General features: G+C 43.9%; 1 protein-coding gene and 1 long non-coding RNA gene across 2 annotated transcripts in view; one reads left to right on the top strand and one right to left on the bottom strand.

The window, feature by feature from the left end:
* Window positions 1-24,232, bottom strand: part of LOC148223647 (uncharacterized) — a 52,288-nt gene that overhangs the window by 13,253 nt on the left and 14,803 nt on the right. The gene's annotated exons all lie outside the window — the stretch shown is intronic.
* On the top strand, window positions 11,156-20,031 carry RASD2 (RASD family member 2). Its single transcript, XM_014889296.2, has 3 exons — window positions 11,156-13,093; window positions 16,553-16,832; window positions 17,710-20,031. The coding sequence occupies exons 2-3, from the start codon at window positions 16,562-16,564 to the stop codon at window positions 18,237-18,239; spliced, it is 801 nt and encodes a 266-aa protein (XP_014744782.1). The 5' UTR covers window positions 11,156-13,093; window positions 16,553-16,561; the 3' UTR covers window positions 18,240-20,031.

Genomic DNA, 24,232 nt, shown 5'->3' with positions numbered 1-24,232 from the left:
ATTTTGCATGGAGTTGGCAAGAGTCAATGCTAAAGAGTGAGAGAGAAGTTTTTGGGTGCAGGAAGGTGGCAGAGGAAAGAGAAGTATTTGTAATGTTGCCCCTTCCCACCCCCAAAAGCCACTGGAGACAAAGCCTATAGTGGTATGGTACCACACTTGGGGGCAGTATCTAACAGGGCCCTGTTAAGTGCATGCTCACTTCAATCTTACTGGACAAAGAGGAGCTGCAAAGGGAGGTTTTGCAGAGAACAAGCACTGCATTGAGCACAGATCAGCATCTGCTTGTCTTACAGGGCTCCTTAAAGGTCTGATGGCAAGAGTGCCAGCCTTTCCCCACAGCCACTGACTTCAATTCCATCACGCTTGGACACTGTATTCGTGATCCTCTTTTATTCTCTCTAACAACGGCAGACTACAGAAAGCAGCAGAGATGTGAAGGAGTCTGTCTGTCCTCTCATCTGAGGGTGGCTTTGGTTGTCAGGCCAAATCCAAGAAAATGGCTGGCATGGAGTGCTGGTAAATCTCTTTGTGAGCAGAAAGACGGAGGGGGTAGCAGCTAGACAGGAGAACAATGAGCATCTCTACACTGTCCCTCTGACACCCCCTGCAAGGCACCCCTGCCAGGAGCCACTCAGCCGAATTTTAAATGTATTGCCTGTCAACTTCCTTCAACAGTGACAAGCACTGTGAAAGGCACTCACCATGTCTCCCACACCTCCCTCAAACACCTGGGATTGACTTCCCAACTGTGTCTGTATGCTGGGATACTCTTGCTGCTACAGCAAGGGAGAAAGGCAAAGCTACAGCGGGGAGAAACAGCAGGCAGCAAATCATGCTGGGCTGTGCAGTCCATGTGTGCTTGGCCTACGTTTGCACTGGGCTCTGTCACAGCCCCAAAAGGCAATGGTGTCCCTAGATAAAATAACTCTAGGACGTTGTGTCAGGCTCTCTTGGGACAGACAGTGGTCACTGAGGAGGGGAGATGCCGTCTGTGTGAGGAGGATCTGACAGTCTGAGTGAAGCTGAGGGAAATCTCCATTACCACACACAGATACAGGTGATATTCCAGGACCTCTCTGCACTGCAACTGTGGGACAACTAGGGAATGCAAAACCTTTAGCTTAAGGAAGAGTTTAAAATTGTTCTGTAACATTTTTCTTGGTATTTATGACTTTGTGTAATCTCTCTGTAGTTGGGACTGGCAGGCTGCAGCCTTAGGTCTGTGTCTCTTCCTTCAGCAATAACCAGAGGGGAGGTGACAGTACCTGCCACATCATTCTTAGGGCTACCTGCAATGTCATATTGATTTTATAGCCTGGGGTTGATCAAAAAGGAAGCCTGAAGGAAGCTCACAGACCCAAGCCACCTTTTAGTTCAGGCTGGCTTACGTGTGTTAGTTTGCCCAGGTGCTGGTGAACAGACCATGATCTTCTTTCTCATTGTGAATGCAACAGATCTGTGCTTACTCTGGGCAGGCTCTATCAGGAGCAGTGCTCCCCTCTAGAGATGCTGGCACAAGGTGTGAATGTCCCTTTCTCCCTCCCCTTTGCATTTTCATGATGCTCGTGTGCCACAAACAGGATAATTGTGAGACAGGAGTTGGGGCAGAGAGCTGGCAAGGCTGTTAAAGGCAGCTCAAGTAGCTGTTCCCTTTGCATAAGTACATCCTTCTGCAGAATAGCTGGGATGAGCTTGCCAGCTCCTGTCACCTTCCTCTGCTTTCTCCTGTCCAGAGGATGAGAAAGAATGTGTATAGGCTGGCTTTGGTTCATCAAGTCATATAATAAATTACCTGAAGCTCAGTGTTGGGAATGCTGAAGACTGCACTCTGGCTAGAGAAGATTTCCATATAGAAAAAAGCCATCCAGCCATAGAGCAATTGAGAACTGTCTGAGCTCCTCACCACCTTTGATGATCCTAAAGAGGCTTGGCCAGGTTCACTGAGAAACACATCGGGGCATGTTTGGCAGGCCAAGGCACCAAGGGATACTGACCTAGCCAAGGCTTTTTCTTCTGCTGTGGCCATGTGGGAAGTCCTAGCACCTCTGCCTAGGTGCTAATGGACACTGAAGGTGTTTGTAGCAATGTCAATGCTGGCCTGCCAAGCACCTTGAAGCATGAGTCACCTCTTCCTGAATCATGAGACTGGCTTATTAATATTTATTTTCTGACTGAAAATAGGAACAACCTGCCTTTACTTCCAAACCTTTGAATCTGTAGGATTAATTCCAATGATGCTTACAGAATTTCCTCTGCATTCACGAAAACTTTGTTTTGTTGCCTTTGTGTTTCTTTCCTTGCTTTAAGATAAGAATAAAACTGATTAATTCTTTCTTCTCATCACACAGATCCAAATCCTAAGGACTCATCAGCTGTTAGGAGATTTAGTGTAAAACCACAAGGATTTGCAATGGTTATTGACCAGCCATATGCTCAGCTCACTGCAGTGCCCTTTTGCACTTCTGACCAAGCTGCCTATCTGTCCACTTTAAAACTCTCCCTGCTGGCAAGAGTTTACATTAGCTCAGCTACAGCGAGGACATCAGATTCATTCCCTATTTGCCCTTTTCAGTATTCACAAATAAAATTTGTCCAGCGTGATAGATGCAGTTGCTAGTGGTGTCTAAAAAACCCATAACTGAGGATGCAATAAGCTAAGATGGAAGCAAATCTCCAATCAACACCATGAACTACTATATGCTGGAAAAGTATCTTGGAGATTCATTCTGCTAACAGAACCCCTGGCTTTTCTTCACCTTTCCTTTGCTTAAATGGGGAGGACAGAAGAGCTGTTTACCTGAAAACACTTGGAACCTAAAATCTCCATGCTTTGTATTGGCAGTAAGGGCAAAAAGCTGTCATACATCCTCTTCATCGTCTCCTTGGAGGTGCAGCATTGTGTCTCTGTGGTGCAGACCTGGAGCACAAGGTTTGGTAAGGCTGAGTGCGTAAGAGCTAAAGCACAGCGGTCCATGGGTCATCCATCTTATTTTTAGTCATGTTCTCTGTACCTGAAGCACCCTTGGTTGGCTGCTGGTGGCGAATAAAACCCGGAAAGCCAGTAACCTTTCTCAGGTCATGCTCTCAGGGGTGATAGATGGGGTGAGGGGAACTTTGCAGGCTCCTGCTGTTGCCCAAAAGCTTGTAAAGCCTCTAGAAAGAAAAGCAGGGCAAGGGGGAGGCTTTGCAGGAAGCTCAAAGCTCTGGCAGATCGTTTATTTCTGCTTAATTGCCAAGGATATGAAGCAATTGTTGACGAGGCTGCGAGAGAAGGGAAGTGCCCTTTCCCACCTTCTCAACCTGCTCGTGGTTGCATAAGCCTCAAAGCGCAGAGCCTGAGGTTGCCATGCCAACTTGCACAGTTCCTCCCATCCACCTCCCCATCTGAACAATGAAGGAGCAGAGTCCATCGTGAAACAAAGCAAACCGTGGGATCGGCTGGCAGCAGAGGCTCTGCTCCACCAGTGGAGCAGACTGAAGGACTCTGCGAGCTGTGTGTTCCCATGGCCCGTGTGCCACCGATGAGAGACTGCACCACTGCAACTGGTTTGCAGCGCTTCTGCTTCAATGTCCTGAGTGCTTTACCTCTGCTGCTGAATTTGGTTTCAAGTCCTCACTGACAGCACAGAGTCTGTGCTGTTACCCATCAAAGGAATCACAAGTTCAGCATGAGTCTGTGTGCCTGCTTTCCCTTCTGTAGCATTAAAATAAAGTGCCTTTCAAAGGCACTGGGAAGGAGGAATCTCTATTTCCAGGTGCTTACATAAATGGCCTTCAAGTGCAAAATTGGAAAAACCTGAATTCCTTAGGCTCTTCACCTACCCCCTCTCAAGCAGGACCCTATATGGACTTAGGTTGTATGCTAGAAGGGTCAAATCCTTAAAAGAGAACAAAAAAAGCAGTGTGACTTAGATCTATGCTGCATAGAAGAGGCTGGCAGATGAAGCAATTCCTTGGTTTTGCATGATATCTTAATTAGTAGTGATTTCCAGAACAAATTCTTATGGTTAGCCCCTTTCCCATTTTCTTTGACCTCACACATAAACCACAAACTCTTTTCTCTACACTCCAGCAATAAACAGGAGTGGAAATCCTGATGAGTTATTTCGCCAGTAATTAAATTTGTCCCTCCTGTTCGTTTCACAGATGCAGTTGCCCTCTGATTCGAAGCAAAGTGCAGGTCAGTGCCAATGGGAGCTTTTAAAAATCTGGTAGTCTGACTGGGCCCTGAAGATGGAAAGTTTCCTTGTTAATTGGACTGTTGTGTAATTATCTAAGAGGAGCAAGCTCCTCTGGACAGAGGAAGGCTGGGGGAGTGCAGTGTGATGGAAAAGGTAATGGGTAAATTTATACTGCTGTACACATCCTCTAAGACTTCAGCCAGAACAAACACGTAAAAGATGCCTTAGATCTTATTTCCTTTGACTCAGCAGCTCGCTTTGTCATTTACACCAGAGAAAAAGGCACTTTGGTAGACTTTGATGTCAGAATGATCACTCTTTACATTGCTGAAAGTGGGGTGCCAGGCTAGCACAGCCTGCAGCCTGGGCAGAGGACATGGACTCGAAGCAAGGGAACACTGGTGCTGCCCGGCTTCTGCTGGGCAGGGCTTGAGGGGGATTGCCCCAGCCTTAAAATCCGGCTCCTGAGGAGGCAGGCAACAGCACTGCTGGCTTCACACAAACAAGACCTGATGGCTGCTAAAAAACCTGAATTTTCCTAATTACAGATCATCAGAGAGATTTGCAAGCAGAGGAACCAGGTAGGTTCAGGAAAACTCTCCAGTTTCACATTAATGAAAGGGATCCACTCAAATGTGACCCTTGTCGGTAAATATGTGCAAATATAGAAGCTTTGATCAGAGTTCTGGGTTTTTTTAGTTAAAAAATAAGATGCTAGTTATTTTCACTGCAGAGAAAAACCTGACCTTGCAGCACCCTGAGGGTCTCTTTCCTCTTATCTAGTTGGTTCTAATCTTGCAGTTTTTAAGCCTGTTTTATGATTTTGAGGACCTGACATACATTTGTGGAGAGATTGTAACAGGCAACACTGCCTTTTAAGAACTGGGCCAAAGCAGTTTTGTGCTCTGGTTCCTTTCAAGGACGCAGATGAGGTTATTGACATGTCCATTAGTGTACTTCCCAGGAAGGTTTTGGTGGTCTGCAATGAGGTGGTTATACACACCTCCTGGGTGTTCAGATGATGCTGGGGACTGGGGACTGTTTCCAGTCCTGCAGCCTGAAGGCTATTATTTGTGTGGCCCTTTGCAGACAGATAAAACTCACTCTGCTCATGTTCTGAACTAGCCAAAAGCTATGTAATCTCTCACCAAGACCAATTAACTCATGCTCAGAAATTGGCTCATTAGTAATGGCTGCTCAGTTTTCATTTAGTATGCAGTGTGAGCAGGGGGAGCTTAAGTCTGGAGATGCTTACTCTGAGTAACCTGGGAGTAAATGTTTAAAACCTGTATGCACATTCAGTTTTTCCATCTGCAAACTGCTAAAATATTTATGTTCCTGAGACACTGAGCCTCACTTCCTAGATATTTGCAGAATGTATGGAGATATTAGCAAAAGAGTTATGTATGTAGTATTACCTTATTATTATTATAATGGATTTTACTTTGGTTCTTGAGTACATGATTGCAGTCCTCTGAGAGGGGGAAACAGAACGAGAACAAAAAAGAAACATAAAAGAACAACCTGTCATTATCACCTCTTCTTCCCCCAGAGTGATATTCCCATTCACTGGCTTCCTTTCATGAAAAATAAAGGTGTATAATATCTCTCAAATCAAAGGGATGAGGCATTTTTCAATCCCTGACACTTTCTTATTTTCTTAATAAAGGAGCTGTAAATGCCCATGTTCTAACATGGAACTGATCCTTTAGATAAAGGAGGGCTCAGAAACAATTAACCCTGTGTGAAGACACAGAGCTCTAATTCATATGTTCTTGTTAATAACTGCAGTGAAACCAAGTCCCAAATAAAGCCTGTCCAGAATCATGACCTGCATGAGCCAGAGCCACCACGGAGCTCCAAGGTGGTCACACAAGAAAATCACTTAGTATTAGACAGATTTAGTGCTCAGGCTTCAGCTCTGGGAAGACAACCAAGGGAATTGTTTAAGAGATCAGCTTGTCATCATGCAGTCCACCCATATGGCTTCAGGGAGAAGCACTGGATTTAGAGAAGCTTAACAGCCAGGCATAAAAAGACATTGGAGTGAGCAGAGCTGTGCTAGAAGGATGTTCCAGTAAAGACTGAGAGGTTTCACAGGTGAGTTAACCTGGAGGCACAGGCATAGCTTGGATGTGTTGGTGGAGTATGAAGGAACGTGACAAACCAGATCCTTAGAGGAACAATTTTCTGCCCTCAACAGCTCTCTAGGCAAGAAGAGCTTCCCACTGGGAATGTTTATATGGAACCAGCTGATACCAAATACAGTGGCCAGACCCAGATTTGCAATTGCCACTTCTTAATGGAGACTCCAATAGAATAGCTGGTCACAGGCAGCACCACGTGGGATGCAGAGGGCTCTGGCTTGTCAGTCTCTCTTTCATGCATTTTTCATGCACCTCTTCTTGTTCCATTTATTTTGTCTTTGGTTTTAACTACACCTAATGAGGCTTAATTGTGCTTTTGGTTAGCTATTTTTCTGTGAAGTCTTACAGGACTCTCATTCCCAGTCCTCTTCATCTTCTCCCAAGTCTTCCTTCCCCTCTGTTCTCCTTAGTTGTTCATATTCCCTCTGCAGGTAAAAATGTTCAAGAGATAATCATCAGCCCTGGTAGGGAGTCAGAATGGATGGTCAAAGAGCACAGGTAAGTACATATCTCGGGGATCCAAGCAACATCACTGAGAACACAGCTGTAGAAATGGCTCAAAAAGAATTGTTTTCCTCTCTGTCTTTTGGAAGGTGTCAGTCAGGGGAGAACTTTTGGGGCCTTTTTAAATGAACCCCTTCCTACCAGCATCATTCAGCAGGAGAGATGTGTGTTGGCTCCCTCACAGGTTTGCAGATATCTGTGTGGACACAGGGCCTGGAAGCAGATAAGGAAATGGGATGCTAAACAGAAACTGGAATTTGCTCCTTCCTGAAGCACACTGTAGTCACTGTCAGGTGAGTGTCTGACTTGTCCTTCCACTCCAGCAGGATCATAAGCTACACAGAGCAATGTGTTGGGGATTGCTTTTGCTCCATCAGAGCCTGAGAGACTTTAAACAACCCTACCTTGGTATTCACCGAGGGCAAGGAAATTAAATGTACATTTCAGCTGTTTTTTTCCCCCACATTCTATCATGAAGCTTTTCCAAATAAGGGGAGGGAAGTTAAGCTTTAATTTTGCTTTTGAGTAGTTTTCCCAAGATGGGTATAGTTTTAAGAAGCTCAACAGTGAAACAAAAATGAAAGGATGCATGCATGTATGTCTTGTAAGGAAATCTGGACATGCCGTGCCAGTGGCAAATGGAAAGGAGGGGGACTAGAAATGCAGTCTTCTCTCAAAAATATTTTATTAAAATGTAATAAAAAACTGATTCACAAGAAATGCAGCAAAGAAGAGGTGACTTGAATTCACTTTTTGCAGCAATGTTTTTCCATTTTGCAGGGATCTCAGTAAATACTATTAATACATTTTACACCCTAGGATGCTGAGAAATTACAGCCATGCACAAATTCTGTGACAGGATCAAGAATATAAGTCAAACCACCAGTTTCTAGATTGTATGCCTTCTCCAGCTGCATTCTCTCAAGTATTACTGTTCTCACTCATAACTAATGAGCATTAGTTATTTTCCCAGTCACTGTAACACCCCTGGAGAGCCTTTCACTGAGTTGAAATGCTCGGGGGGAGCTACAGATAGTTCAGAGGCAGTAACAGATCAGCTGCTCATCTATTTGCTGTTCTGAATATTACTTGGTACCTGCAGTTTATTGGCTCTTGAAAACTAACTTTTCAGCACTGCTGGAAGGGAGGAGCACCAAGCAGGAGGGATGAATGTGGGAGGGAGGGAGAGAGGGAGGGAAGGAAAGTGAGGGGGTGGAAAAATGATTCTGCTTTACTGAATAAAGAGGAGAGCGAAAAGGAATGGGAAAAGAGAGAGAAAAACTGGTTTAAATATTTAATCTCCATTGCATTTGCTTTTGAAGAGGAGACAAAAGGCTCAGAACATCTTTTGTCTTGAACTAATTCTGACCAGAGATGAATGGACATGTGATTGTCAGTTCTGTCATTTACCTTAAGGTGGAGAGACACAGATTGGTCCTGCTGCATCAGCCCAGCAATCAGTCTCTGTCTCCAGCCACAGCCAGTGCCTGAAGCTGCAGAAGGTATTAAATTACTCATGACTGTGAAACTTGGCTTCACGAGCCCACACTGCCCTGCATCCTGGTGCCAACATGGTCAGCATGTGTGGTGCCCAAGGAGCTGCACCCTTCTCTGGAGAAGGAAACTCCTTGGAGAGATTTGAGGAGCAGTTGTGCCTCCCCATACAGTAAGACACTTCATGTAGTTCTTCACCATTTGAAACCAGGTGGTTAGTGCAACACACATCAGCTCTGATTTCCTCTTGTCTCTCCCCATTCCTCTGTACATCTTTCTATTGAGCCTCTTTCTGCCACATTCTTTCTCTTCTCTTCACTCGCCCTCTGTAATCCTCCATCTCTGCTCACCCATGATCTAGGCAGGGCCAAAAGCCACACAGATGCCTTGTCTACCAGTCACAACTGCACAATTTGTAACAACTTCCACAGCTGAGGCAGCCCCACGGATGAGCTGGCAGGACCTGCATGCCAGCATCAGAGACAACAGCTACGTGTGCCAATGGCCATTGCACCAACAAACCATAGAATCACAGAAGAGTTCCTTTTGGAAGGGACCTTAAAGATCATTTCGTTCCAACCTCCCTGCCATGGGTAGGGACTCCTTCCACTAGACCATGTTGCTCAAAGCTCCAGCCAGCCTAGCCTTGAACATTTCCAGGGATGGGCCATCCACAACTTCTTCAGAAAACCTATTTCAGTGCCTCACTACTCTCATAGTAAGTACTGTTTTCCTTAAGTCTAATACAGATTTCTCCTTTTCCAGTTCAAAATCATTACCCTATTCCCTCTCTGTTCTTGTAGACTCTACTTAGGTACTAGAAGGTGCTATAAGGAATCCCTTCTCTTCTCCAGGAAAGGAGAGACAGGCTCTAAGGCTGTCTTCAGAGGCGAGATGCTCCATCTCTCTCATCATCTTTGTGGCCCTCTAGGCCCACTCCAACATGGACTCCATACTAGGTCCATGTCCCTAGTATGCTGGGGACTCCAGAGCTGGATGCAGCACTCCAGGTGGGGTCTCATGAGAGTCGAGTAGAGGGGCAGAATCCCCTCCACACTTCCTTTGATGCAGCCCAGGACACAGAGCTGTGAGTGCACGTTGCTGGGTCATGTCAAGCTTCTCATCCACCAATACCCCCAAGTCCTTCTCCCCAGGGCTGCTCTCAGTTCATTCCCTGCCCTGCCTGTATTTCTTCTTGGGACCCCCTCATGTGCAGGACCATGGACTTGGCCTTACTGAACTTCATGAGGCTCACCTCTCAAGTCTGCCAAGGTCCCTCTGGATGGCATTCCTTCCCTCCAGCCTGTCATTCAGCAAGGCAGGCACAGCCCTTCATAGCAGTGGTGGCTCTCTGTAGGCACTGCCCATCATCCTCCTAAACAGCCTTAGCTGGATAAAAACCTCATTTAGGCTTTCTTTATAGACTGGAGGAGTGGGAGGGAGAAATGCCTCTAGAGAATAATAGATTGCTAGCCTAGCTTTTAAATTGATAAATATCTGTAAGATTTAAGAAAGGCTGATGGTCTAACCAGAGGAAACTGATGAGACTGGGAACTTCTCTTGCTTTGGCAGAGACTTTGTCTCTCTGATTCACTTATTCCCTTTATAATCCCCTCATAGCAAAGAGGTGCTGCCATCCCTCCTCCTCAGAGGAGGGCAGATGTAACGTGACTTCTCCACCAGAGCAGCTCGTTGGATGTCTTTGAAAAAATAGGGATTTTTTGACCTCTGGTCTCCTGAGCCCTGAGGAAAGCATGAAACTCAGCTTTTTGTCAACTCTTTAATTGGTAGCACACCAGAAGAAATGAAACAAAAACCACCAGCACAAAAAGATATAACAATGTCTTTCAAGCCTCGGAAGCCTCACAGTTAGCAACTATCTTTCAAAACTTGTTACTTCAAAAGTAATTTATTGTTTTACTAGCTGTTTGATAAGAGATAAAATAAAGCTAAGATGCCTAGTTAAGAATGCTCTTATTTTATTTTATTACCATTTGAGGACCTTGATTGGTTACTTGAAATGTTGGAGAGAATAGCTGAGTAGGAGTTTGGGCTGGGTGAAGCCACCTAGCCAAGAGTTTAGCATTTGGTTTACAAAAGAGCTTGACTAGGCTGGAATTCCAGGCTGATGAGATGGTCTCCACTGTGGCTATACTTCTTTCTTGGTAGAGAACTTGGTACACTTGACATGTGAGCCATAGGGTCGAAAGAGGATTTTATTTTCTATAGCATTATAGGATTTCACTTTGCTGGGTTTTGTGGTCATTCCTGCTTCTATGGCAATGATACCAGGATGCTGGTCACTCTCTTTGGATCTAAGCTGCACAAGAGCTGACAAGATACCAGAAATGGTCCATGTTTGATCTGAACTAATGACTTAGAAATGGGAAGCATCATATCTTATGTCAAAAATTTGTCTGAATCACGAAAGTACTCCCCCATCTTTTGCCAAAGGGCTCAGGAACTGACAGAGGAAACCTGGTACTGTGGTCCAAAAAGAGTTCGGTTCTGCTCATGACCCAATACCAGTTCAGTACTGCTGTAATGTTTCAGTGGTGCTCTGCCACGTCCAGTCCTTTCTTCCCAAATCTGAAGTTGTTTGCAGGATCTGCTGTTTCCCGAATTTGATCAACGTTGTTTTGCCTTTGTGCTAGCCTGTGAGTCCCCAGATGCACATCCTGCTTAAGATGACCGTGACCCTGACTTCAGTGGGAGCTGCTTCCTCTCACAGACAGTTCCAGCTGGACTCATCCCACAGCCTGTTTTGTATCCTTTGAGGTCTGGGAGCACAGAGACACTCACAGGCATGTCAGGCTGTGCCTGCACAGTGGAACCCTCTTCACTGGTTGCTGTGGATGACTGAGGATGGGTTCTGTGCAGCACCAGGAGCACCGGCAAAAGAGGGAAGCTGTATTCCAAGGGTGGCAACAGAAACATCCCTGTGCTCTGAGGAAAACGAGGAGAGAAAACGAAGCATCTTGGAAATTCCTCAAAAGCTGCAGGAATTGGTGAGGGGAGGAGGTTTCAAGATGATACACATACGGTAGTTGAAAGAATCTTTGCGTTCAACAAAGAGTAAATTTCTCAGGGGAAACAAAAAAAAACCAACAAGAGGGATAACTGTGGGAGACCTGAAACTGCATTTGCATTTGGAAGACTGTGCTTCCCTCCCATTTTTTTATTGTCAAAATATCCTGAAAATCTCTGTGTTTTTCTTCCTTTCTGCCCCACCCCTAACTAGGAGTTTAAAGTGGGAAACACTGAAGTATTTAATTTCAAATCTTTCAAAATCAAGCTTTTTGACGTATTTTAAAATAAACTCATAGATCTAAACTATTATTTCAGCTGAAAAAGGAGAAAAAATTCAAGTAGATCAGCGATGAAATAAACTGCAAATGCAATGTTTCACTTGGGGTTGAACAAATGACTTGAATTCTCCCTATTTTTAGTTTGTTTCTGTAGTTTTCCTGAGCTTCAGTTCCACACACTTTCAGTTTGTTTGACCTTTTTTAACATTTCTATTACTCATCCCTAGTTTAGTTTTTCATTTATTTAAATATTAATGAAAGAACAACAGTTACACATTATTCTTATTTCTTAATCAAACCAACCAGCCATTCTAATGTAAATGTCTTGAGGTTGAGCAAACAGGGGAAAGCATTCCATACAGCAAAAGATTTACCGAAATTATGGACAGAAAGCCCCTACTCGGGAAATGAGTCAGTCTGCTGCTGTCTAGCAGAAAAAATCAGCACAGAAGAATAGAGCTTTTAGAAACAGCTTATGAATTTACAGCTTGCAAAGTAAATTAATTCTCTGTGTCTCTCATATACATACACTAACTCATTCCCCACACATGCATACATACAGGTCTCTGGTGGAAAGATAGGGAATGTGCAGTCTGCAATGCACATGAACTTTCTGTTTAGAGGAGAAAAGAAAAGATTTTTCCAATAGGCACAAAATCCCACCCCCTCAGCACTGCTCCTTCCCCTGTGTCTGACACTGACTTCAAGGGAGGAGTTGAGCCAATTATCTGTGAGTCCTACAGAAGGAAAATCTGTAATTTGCCAGTAGTTGTGACAGAGAGAGGGAGAAAGGCAGGGAGGGAAGGAAAAATACTTAACAGGCAAATATAAAGAAAAGCCCCTTCTGTCCTAGAGAGAGAATATTTTAAAGCAAATCTCAGACCAGAAGAAAAGAAGCTCGTGGGGAGGGATGAGCCAGGCAAGATCTGGGGAAGCATAAGGTAACCGCAGACTACTTCCAAGCCCACCCTGATCTTTCTGCAAAGGATCTGAGGCGGCACAGAGGCAGCGTGGGCCAACTGGATGCACCCACTACCCTGCACGAGTAGGTGCTACTCCTGAAATTCTTTCCCACAGCAAAGCCTACAAAGTACAACTTGCAAGAAAAGGCAGTGGGAGCGGGAGTGGCTCTGCCTCGCCTTTTCTTGAACTGAGCCTGTGAGGAAAAGAGCTCATCTGCCCAAAGGGAAAAACTGTCACCGGTTCTGAAACTCTTCTTTAGCCTGTGTCGGTTGCCTGATCCCGTTCTTACATCCATGGGGAAACGCCCTCTGGAGCCCTGCGGTCCTTCCCAATCCTGCTAAGTTCTTGGGAAATACTGGAGGAGAACTGAGCCCAGAAGAAGCAGCGTGGGATCCACAGAACAGCAGCCTTTTACAGCAGCAGCCACCTCTGATTAAAATTGTCAGCTTCATCAGACTGCACCGAGACCCAGGACTGCTCCTCCTAAGGAAGAGAGGTAAGAAATCAGCATGGAGTTTGCGGTGAAAGTAGGAAACAAACATCCCACAGGAGTGATCTTGGTGTGCATGAAAATTACAGGGACACTGGTAGTGATTAAGAAGTGACAGATCTGTTAGTTTGTGTCTGCCTATGTCCTTTTCAGCTGAGTGCAGTGATTAACACTGGGGTGGCAAACAGAGACGCAACCAGCAGCTCAAGACAGAGGAGTGCAAGGGAGGTAGTTCAGAAGTCTGTTCATGAATGGGCAGTGGTAGGGGGAGCATACACCCTGATGGGAGAATGGAAAACTAAGGTGCAATAGCTCTGGGCAGGTTGAAAAAAGAATATCTTCCTTAGGTATCTATCTCCCTATGGATGCTCAGGCTCAAATTTGTCAGTACTTCACCGGCATTCAGACAAGTGCTCTCCAGAGCATACAAAAGCAGGTTCATTGTTATTCATTCCGATGCCTGCCTATAAAAAGAGAAGTGGTGGTTAGCAGGTAGAGGATGACAGAAGGAGTCAAGAGAAATGGGGTTTAATGTTGATTTTGGACCGCAGTTCCAGCTCTTTCTGGGCAAATGAGCTTTTCCCTTTATTTAGTGTTATTTAGAGATAACATTAATTGCCTGCATTTCTATGACATTTTTAAATCCCTGCACTGTACCAATATAAAATATTAATATAAACTTTCTAGCATCAAGCCAGTACATTAAGCAGAAGGTACCACTGGGAATTAATCTATGCTTAAGCATTTAATAAACTCGAAGGAAAAGATGTAGATTAAAGCCAGCTGGAGGTTGTTTGTCTCCTCATTCTCTTCTGATTGATTTTGCTTTACTTAGTACATGAACATGTGGTCTCTCTCTGTTTCCTTTCTTCTCTCTTTAATCTTTTTCACGGTATGAGCCCCTCTGCTCCCCCTTGCCACTTCTGGGTGTCAAGGCTGAAGTTTCATTCCTTTTTTGAGGAGGAAAGGAGGCAGACTCTGTTGAACTAGAGAAAAACTGGACTGAGGGGGTGAGAAGGCTCAAAACAAAAATGTAAGCTCCCAGTTCATGGTACGCTCTGAGTCAGGTTTGCAGCAGAGGTGATGAGTAGCAGCTCCACAAATCAAAATGCTGAAAAGCATATTTTGACTTTGAGTGAAATGAAATGCAGTTAAGAAAGCACAGGAGTCTTCTCGACTGAATGCCTTGACAGGTAGAACAAGGACAGTGTAAAGTGATCAGGTCCCTCAGCATGCATATTCTGTACAGGAAATAAAAGGCATTCTCTCAAAATGTGTAACTGTGCTCTCTCCCAGATGCTTTTGCACCGAGATGTACAGAACTGCTCTCCAGCAGGTGTAAACCACACAGTCCCCTTGCCATCATGCAGCTCTGCTGGTCCATTCATGGCCTGAAGAGCTGCCTCACCTCTAGACACTGATCCTGGGCAGTAAAGTAGTTTGTAGTTTTTACAACTCATCTATTTCCCTGCTCTTCTCTGCCAAATAAATAAGCCTGGGAGGGTGAAAGGAAGCATTTTTTTGTTTGTCCACGGATGCAAAACAGTATTGGACTGTGGGATAGTGTACATGGCAGTGTTTCAGAGACTGAATATAGTATTTCTTCGCTATTGGAGATAGGTCCTGTGGTAAAAAAACACAGAGTCAGTTCAAATACCAGCTGTGCTCCTTGCTGTCATTTCTGCCACAGTAATCCCAAAAGTACCATAATTCTGTGTGTGTGTGTCCATCCAAAGTTGTGTTCTGGCATTAATCTGGCTCTAATATTAGGCTGTCCTGCCCTCTGAATGTAATTCAGAATGTAAGCTACTCTGAGGAGAGCACTGCATTTTCTTTTATGCATTAGGTAGCTGAATATACCATTGTTGTGCTGCAAATTATAGCAATAATAATAAATAATCGTGTTTTGCTGTTTCCTTGGACTATAGCACAGAGCTTGTAATGATGCTGGATCAGAATTCCAGAGACTTCTTTATTTAGCAATGACTGTGTCTTCACTTCTGCTTTGGTGCTTAGCACATGTTAAACAAAGTAAAATATTTTAAGCTCTTCCCTGAGATAATTGTCAGCTACATAAAAGCTTGGGAGATAAAAGTCACTCAAGGGAAAGATAGGAATCCAGATCTCGACCCAAAAATGATCTTTCAGTGTATATAAAGTACTTGCATTGTAATATTAAATAAACAACACCTAAGTTAAATAAATGGCACAGTGGGAACTTGATTATTCTTTAATAAGAACCTAGTAACCAAAATAAACTCTGTCCAAAGTGAGCCTCTTTAGCTGTAACAGTCAGTTTTCCCCACACAGGGGCTGTATTTTTCTTTCAGCACTTAGTTCATTTGAACTGATACACGAAAAAGGTTTGAGCACCACTTTTTCTTTCCTACCAAATTTTCCTGCATCTGAGTGCTATGTCAAAATGCTATCTCTGGGGTCTCTAGACTCATTTTAGATGTCATGGGTTGGAAATCTTGTCTAATAGCTATTCAAGATGGCTGTCCTTCATCTTTTCTCCTGCTTGTACTTAGCAGCTGTGCTTAGCAAAGCCAGTGGCACCCACAACATCTGTGTGTATAAAAACTGGAGCTCCTAAAAATTCTGTGTTTCTGCAGTTCCACCCATTGACAGCCATCCTGCTGCAACAATGATCGTTTGCTTATAGGGAGTTCCCACACTACCAGTCCCAACAGCAGAATTAAAATCTGGCTTCTAAAAGGTCACTGAAGGCACAGATCTTTGAATTTATCACCAGCCAGTTCTATTTTGTGGCTCACGCTCCCTGCATCAGCAATAAATATTGCATGGGACCAGCTATTTAAAGTTACTGAGATGTCTAGCTTGCACTGATGTTAAGCATGATTCTTGTTTCTGTCTGACTTCTGGCTGATCTCAGAAAACTAGTGTTATGTTATGCAGCTCCTATTTAGGCAACCAAACGAAGCGATCTAGTTCTAATGGCAGCTGCAGTGGCTGTAATATATTGAGGAATCTGACCTCTGTGTTTATCTATCTAAATGAGAACCAAGTTCCACTGAAAAATCTGGTAATGTGTAAGTGGTAAGTGATGCAGATGGTGGGAAGGAACCTGGTGTCTCAGTTGAAGCACAGCTGATAAATTCAGCCCTTAATGTTTAAATGTAACAGCAAATTACAATTCAAAAGCATGTTATTTTCAGTGTAAACGCCTTCATTTTTGTATTACTTTAAAAGAAAAGAAAGAACAACAACAACAATAAAACAAAACCAAACCAAAACAAAAAAACCCACTCCCTGAAAATGAGACTGAAAAAGTTTGTGCATTTCCAGTGAGAAAAAATTCTGTATGGACCATTGATTACTCTGCTCTGCATAGAACACTATGCTCTTTGGCAAGCTTGTGGTGAGGAGCTGCCTTATTTTGGTTTCTGATCTTTCCTCCATTGGTTTCTGATCTTTCCTCCAACTCTGCTGTTCCTCTTTCAGGACCAAGCAATGATGAAGACTATGTCTGGTGGAAACTGCAACCTGAACGTGCCAGCCAAGAACTCGTACCGCATGGTGGTGCTGGGAGCCTCCAGGGTGGGGAAAAGCTCCATCGTCTCGCGCTTCCTCAACGGCCGCTTTGAGGATCAGTACACTCCCACCATCGAGGACTTTCATCGCAAGGTCTACAACATACGGGGAGACATGTACCAGCTGGACATCCTGGACACCTCTGGGAATCACCCTTTCCCTGCCATGAGGAGGCTTTCCATCCTAACAGGTGAGAAAGTCGGGGGGAAGGGCGTTAGGATAAGATGTTAGTTTGAAAAGTGTAGCCTGGAGATGAGTGGTTTTTGGGAGATAGCTAAAGGGACTGCTTGATTTGCTGCAAGGTGCATTTCTATAGAGAGATATTTCCTGGCTGGCACGTTTCCAGAACTATAATGAATGCATTAGCCACGGTGGAGAAATCCAGTGGGTGAAGGTTTGAAATTGAGATTTTCCCTTATCCATCTACCTTCCCCTCCTGCTTTGTATATTTATTGATGTCACAAATAAATGTCTGAATGCAATTCTGTCGTTTATGTATTAAGTTTTTTTCATGGTCTGCTTCTCTTGAGCAAATGCAATGACAGCAGAATGCACTGAGAAACCTCTTGTTCCTGACTTGGGTGTTCAGGACTGATTAGCTGTAAACCTTCAGTTCAGGTGTTGCTTTGTGTATTGTGTAATCAAAGGGTTAAGGTTGAGTGGCTATCAGCTCTTCACTCTTTCTGGTGCCACAACAGGATGTGTTTTACACAGAGATACAAATGAAAGGAAGTAAAAAGAAGAGCAATGCAGCAGAGCTGAGATAGAAACATCTTTATGTAAGAGATAAAAACAGGCAATAACTTGCAAGCCCAGTGCAAACTAGGAATGCAACTGGATAAGACTGGAGTAACATAATAGCCAAAAGTCTTTTCCACAGCACTGTAGAAAGATGTGGAGAGTTGAATCAGAAGAACTGAAGTGCAGCTGAGTGAATACGTGCCAAAGGACCAAACAAAAACTATGGGAAGGACATGGAAATAAAATAATTGCTTTTTAAAAAATTGCTCCTCTGAAACTGGCTGTGACCAACAAGCCTTTACAGTACCTTTTTTTTTTAATTGCAGGGGATGTTTTCATCCTGGTGTTCAGCCTGGACAACAGAGAATCCTTTGATGAGGTCAAGCGACTCCAGAAACAGATCCTTGAGGTCAAATCCTGCCTGAAGAACAAGACCAAGGAATCAGCTGACCTCCCCATGGTGATCTGTGGCAACAAAAATGACCACAGTGAAATCTTCCGCAAAGTACGCACTGATGAAGGTGAGAATCTTGTCTCCAGTGATGAAAACTGTGCTTACTTTGAAGTGTCAGCCAAGAAGAACACCAATGTGGATGAGATGTTTTATGTCCTCTTCAGCATGGCCAAGCTACCTCACGAGATGAGCCCTTCCCTCCACAGGAAAATCTCCATCCAATACGGTGACACTTTCCAACAGAAATCCTTCCGGATGCGCCGAGTCAAGGACATGGACGCCTACGGCATGATCTCTCCCTTCGCTCGCAGGCCAAGTGTCAACAGTGACCTGAAGTACATCAAATCAAAAGTTCTCAGGGAAGGGCAGTCCAGGGAGAGAGAGAAATGCACAGTCCAGTGAAGGAGGCTTGCGCTTCTGTCTGAAGACAACATCCACATGCAGTGCCTTAAAGAAAAAATGGTCTGTGGAAGCAAAGAACAGGCTTGTGGGGCTTGTTGAGAAAACCCAACATGGAGAAAGGATAACTTCCTGTGGATTCTGCCGAGTCACAAATGTAAATAACATCATCCTTGAAGATTACTGGGAATAATCATACACCTGAGATACAAGTGCAAGTGCATTTTTTTTGTCTTTGTAATGTAACTCCTCGTCATTCCCCTTTTTGTTTGAAAAACACAGTCCTGAGAAGTAAAGACATTGCAACCCCATCGTTACAAAGAAAAGAGATCAAAAATGCACAGAAGGCATTAACAGTCACCCAGCATGCAGCTCTTGCTAAGAGAGAGGAGGTTATGTGTGTGTGTGTATCTTTGTGTGCCCATGTGCACCTATGCATGCATGTGTGGAGCTCTCCCTTTAAAAAGTGGGACTTGCATTTCAAAGGGCAGCAGTCATAACTGAGCATTTCCAGATTGGGAGTGGACTCTATATGTGGATGCATGACTTTCACTCATTTCTGTGGGCACCTGCATTAAGAACTTGATTTTATGTTTGTTGAGATAGTTACCATTTGACATTGACATGAATGTTGGTTTGTATTATAGATTCTATTTGGGATTTGTTGGGGTTTTTTTATTGTCAGGGGGTGGGTTTTTAGCAAAATCCCATGGCAAGTGCATTTGTTATTAAACAGTGTCTGCTTTCTACCAGTGAAAGGTGGTTTTCATCTGTAACAGTTTCTAATATGTACATTGGTTGAAAGTGAAATTATTCTGCAAAAAGCCAATGCATCTGGTTGCTTTGCAAGCCTGGTGTGATGTTGCTTCTCGAAACAGCCACACCAATTCTGAGTATCATAATACAAATGCCACACTTTGCCTTGCTGGCCAATGGACTAATGATTCCTTCCTCTGCCTGTATCAGCTGAGAGTGGCCAGACTTACATGTGAAATCAGACCACTTCAGAGGCAAGATTGGATTCTCTTTCAAAAATAAGAACTGAATGGTTATAGGGCCAGCTCCTTCATATTTCTTCTGCTGACATGCTTCTAGTAATTTTGTTCATGGTTTCCCTCACTGTCCAGTAAAGATTGCCTTGATGGAAACATTTGCACTGCAGAAGTCCTTCCGAAAAGAAGCTTTGTCCTGGTTGTTCAAACAGGATTGAACTGACTGGTCAGATAAATCTGGGGCAGTCCATTCCCTTCTTTCCTTTCTCAGCCCACTACAGGATTCCGTATCTTCAGCTCTGTCCCCGTTCTGCTTCTGGCTCTGTTGTTTGATGAGCTCCTCAAAGCCCAATATATTCTCTCAAATGTGAGCTTGACACTCTTGCTGACTGGAATGAGATGTGTGCACACGTATCTGTGGGCAAACTATGGCCCCAAGACAATAAACAACAGTAGAATATATATGTTATATATACCTCAGAAAGATCTTCAGATATATTGTCCCTCCCTCACCCTCAAGTTCTGTGTTTGGCTACATCTGCCTTGCTGTGTCCTGGGCAGAGCTGTGAGCTAGTTTGTGCTGTAATTTGACAGGAAACCAAGAATGATGATTGCCTGTAAAAATTAGCCTCTGGGATTCAAAATCTCATATTCATTTATCAACTCCACCCTTCATTGGTACTGTATTGGTAAAACACACTGTTCTTTCATTCCTGTTGCCAGGGCAGCACCTTTCTGACCACATCTCCCTCCCTATCTATAAATATGTACACGGTTTATGATTAAACCTGATTTATTTATTAGCTGTGTCCTGGTTTGTTGTTGTTTTTGTGGGTTTTTGTAATTTCTCCAAGAATAATGAGGAAGGTCCTGTATTTATGTTCTGCAGGTGCATCTAGGTAAGTGAGTTCTGGGCTGAGAAGCCTGATGAGGTCTCCAGTAAGTTCTGGAAGAGCCTTTTATGTCCTCCAGACACGAGGGGCTACACATTTGCCTGTTTGGAACAGAAGTGTGTCTATATCCTTATCTATCTATCTATCTATCTATCTATCATCTATCTATCTATCTACCTATCTATCTATCTATCTATCTATCTATCTATCTATCTTTTTGACTACTGACTTATATATACAGATATCTGCAGAGGCAGACAGTTTATTTTCCCCATGCTGCCTCCAAAATGAGAGAACAACAACTCTTTCCTTCCTGCACAGAGCTGACGTGTTGATCCCTGGTGCAATGTAACGTGGTCTCTGCAGAGACATTATTGTTTATCTCATCAATCTCTCTGGGTTACCAGCTGTACCTCCCACTTCTGAGTCCTGGTCCCTCTGAGCACATCTTCACCAGTCCACAGACTCCCTAGCCAAGTGTATGACTATGAATGTGTGTATGTGATCAGGCTCTGGGACTCATGTTCCACAAGGACATGGAGGGGGTTTGACGATGGAGTGAGAAAGGCATAAGTAATGGATATTGGTTGGGTTAAAGGACCCTGGGATACTAAATGAGAACTGCTTGCACTATAAACCATGCACTGCCTTACTGACTCTGCATCCACTCTCCCTGGCCTGCAGGATAAAGCTGAATTTTTAAAGAGCCTTCAAAATCAAGTCTCTGTCTTATAACATTGACTTTACCATTATTTTCCCTACTTCTCCGCATCTCCACAAACATAGTCTTTCCATCTCCACAGAGACACCAGATTTCCACACCCTTCCATATTTTCCTATTCATGCCTCTTCCACTATGGACACAAAGCCACCCAGCATGGAAAAGCAACACTGCAGTGACAACAGAAGCACAAGTGTAGGGGAGGCTGAAGAGCAAAGAGCAGGTGCTCACACATATGCTGAATGCCACAGGAATACCAGCCAATGCTCAAGGTGAGAAGCATCTGAGAAACTGGCTGGGAATGAAGGTCAAGCAGCATTATAAGTCACCAACAAAAACAAATGGCAATAAGCAGATTATCTTATTAAAGTAATCCTAGTCTTCTCACTGCATTTTGTTACTGATGGTAATTGCTTTTGAAGTTAGATTTTCATGCTCCTGAGGACATGTTTTTTTTCCTTTATTGTATCATTGCAGTCATTCTATTAATATCTATATATTATTTGGGCTCTAAAAGTGCTTACAGCTCCTAAACCAGACAGTATGTGTATCAGTTGTTTATTCACAGTTAGCAGCCTTTATGTTCTGTGGAAAGACCTGGGACTGGGAAGCAGAGAGCAAGGCTACCTTCCTGTGTAGGGGACATAAGGTAAGGCAGAAAGAGGAAAGGGGAATTGTTCCTTCTCTGCTAACTGGATGCATCTGGCTGTAGAACAGAAAAGGGAAGAGCTGTATGGGTATCTTTCATTATGTGTGATCAGAAACTGTGAGACCCTGAAAGAAGCAAAGAAGAGACCTACAGGCAGGTCTCAGAGACACTGGCAAGAGAAAAAAAAGAGCAACCACCCCTCTCGCCTCAACACCCCCCCCCCCCCCCCCTCCGAGATTCAAGAGACCTGCATGGAACTTAGTGCAACCCAAGAAGTCATGAAAATGCACAGGACTAAGGGCAGGTCTGGGAGAAGGAGTCTGTCTGAAAGAGATGCTAAGAGTGCCCTTATTTGGTCTTACCTGGTGTAATTAAGTTGCTTTATACCACAGCTACCTCATCCTACATTGCATTATATAAACCCCACCAGTAGTGATGCAAAGCCTCGCTTACACAGCTTTTGTGTATTTACTTTCAGGACAACAAGCAGGGGCCTGGCTGAGGATCAGTCACAGCCCTGGAACAAGACAAGACTGAGATTTATTTTTTATATTGCTCAACACAGCAAGATAGTCCTTGTCCTGAAGAAATTACCAATCAACACATAGGAGCTACTATAAATATTGGCGAAATCTAATCAAGTCAAAGGGTCAGTACAAATCAGGAAGGAAATAGTGATCATGGTGAATTAAGTAAAAAACAAACTGAGGGTGGAGAGGACAGAATGAAGGTCTGTTTTGACATCCAAAGGATTAAATTAAGCTTCTATTCTGAAGGATCCCCAGGAGAGCTGCTGCCACCAGGCCAGCCTGATGCTAGGGAGAGGCTTTCATGGTGCAACCTCACAAAGAGCATTGTTTCCCTGAGACCCTGGGGTCCAATATGTCTGATTGTCTGAGAGGTCAAAGACCTTTTACAAAGGCAAGGAGGAAATGGTGGGATAATTTTTTAAAGGGCAGCAGAAGAAAGCTTCAAAAGGGGGCTCATAAAGGTAGGGTGGCAACAGGAGGTTGTCCAGGTAAATAATCGAAAAGATAGGCTAGAATGTAAGCTATAAAATGTACCTTTCATCTTTATTTCATATTTCTCTACACACAAGTCAAAAAGAAGACATTTTATTTAGCCTTTTTGTCCTTCCTCAAATGTTAGCAGCTGCTTACTGCTGTGTAGAACCCACATACCACCTCTCATTACACCTTTTTCTGCCTTAGACTTACTCTCCTGTCATCTACCTCATTATGGGCTGCTTTGCTAGCCCTGTCCTAGTGTCTTGGCTAGGGCAGAAGGTTACAAGAAAAGATGTTTTTGAAGTAACTGATGATTATTTGATTTGATTTGAAATCACTGTTGCATTCAAGGGCTTTATTAGCATTATTGTTTCTGTAAAATTACATGGTGGCAGGTTCAGATTAAAGGATCTCCTTGAAAAAGTATATAAAACATGATATAATGTACATTTTCCCCACTGGTTTCTATAGCAACAGCCTTTTCTCTGCACTCAGAATGAGCAGGGGATTTGCAGGGGGGAGATGAGTAGCAGTAACTCTGCCCTGCTCAGATCTTTCACTTCTGAGTCCTCATGGGAAAGTTTCCTCCCTTCAGTTTCTGTTACATGGAGAAACATAGACCACCAGCCAGATCTGCTTTGTAGACTACTCTGTATGTCTTGTAGAGCTGTGGGATGGGTATTTACCACAGATAAGAAAGTTTTTTTGCATGATTTCCATTTCCATGGTGTGATTGTAAACTGGGGCATCACTCCTGGCATGGTGCCTGATATGGGAAATACACATGGCAAAGTGCTATGAACCAGCTGCTGCACTCTGGTTCTGTTACAGCTAACTGTGAGCCTTGACCATCTCCACTCTTGCCTGTGCCTGTCAGGCTCAGGCTGAGCCTGAGATTTCCCAGAGAAAGATTTCCTTTTGCATCATGACAACATCAGCCAAAGACCTTTGCTTGCCTCTACCATCATTGGTCATCCACAGTGAGCAGAACCACACTAAGTCCCAGGCATCGTGTTCCTAGAAAGTTATTGACAGCTTGGAAGGAGACCAAGAACTTGCAAGAAAAACATTTTATGAGCCTAAGGGGATTGACTTGAGTAAGCCTTAAGAAAACTCTGAAAGGGATAATTCTGTGCTAGGCAGGCAAACAAACTCTGAGAGAGACTGGCTAAAAACCCCTTGATGTGTTTGAGAGGTGGAGATAACAACTGAGACAGGTCTTTTTTTAGAGTTGGACGGGGGGATAGTTCATTGGGAACAGAAGTATTAAGCAGGGAAATGTAGGCAAGACAGTAAAGCAGATTTTAGGGCAGTGGAATCTACTGGAAAATTTTCTAAGAGATGTCAGGAAAGTCCCATTAGGAAAACACTGGGAAAAACACTGAAACCTACATGGCCAGCAGGGGTAAGGTGGTGTTGGCAGTGGGCTAGGCTGACTGAGCCAATAGTTTATCTTGATCCCACACACTTGTTTCTGTGATGGACCCTGAACCCAAGCCTGCTTCAAAGACATTTCCTCAGACTGTCTGTCCTCGCTGCACACTCCCAGTCCCACAAGTGGAGGGTTGGTAGTTCACTGGTCCCGTCCCAGCAAACCACTAACAATAGAGACAAGACTTCTTACGTCAGACCCTGCTTTTCAGAGCATTTCCACAAAGATCCGACGCCTGGATTGTTTGGAGCAAGCAGCTCCTTTGGTGAATAGTCCGTGAACAGCTTTTTGTGCATTTGTTT

The sequence above is a fragment of the Sturnus vulgaris genome, chromosome 5 (assembly GCF_052056855.1).
Source record: "Sturnus vulgaris isolate bStuVul1 chromosome 5, bStuVul1.hap1, whole genome shotgun sequence".
Classification (NCBI taxonomy): Eukaryota; Metazoa; Chordata; class Aves; order Passeriformes; family Sturnidae; genus Sturnus; species Sturnus vulgaris.
This window is presented reverse-complemented; position numbering and strand designations above follow the sequence as displayed.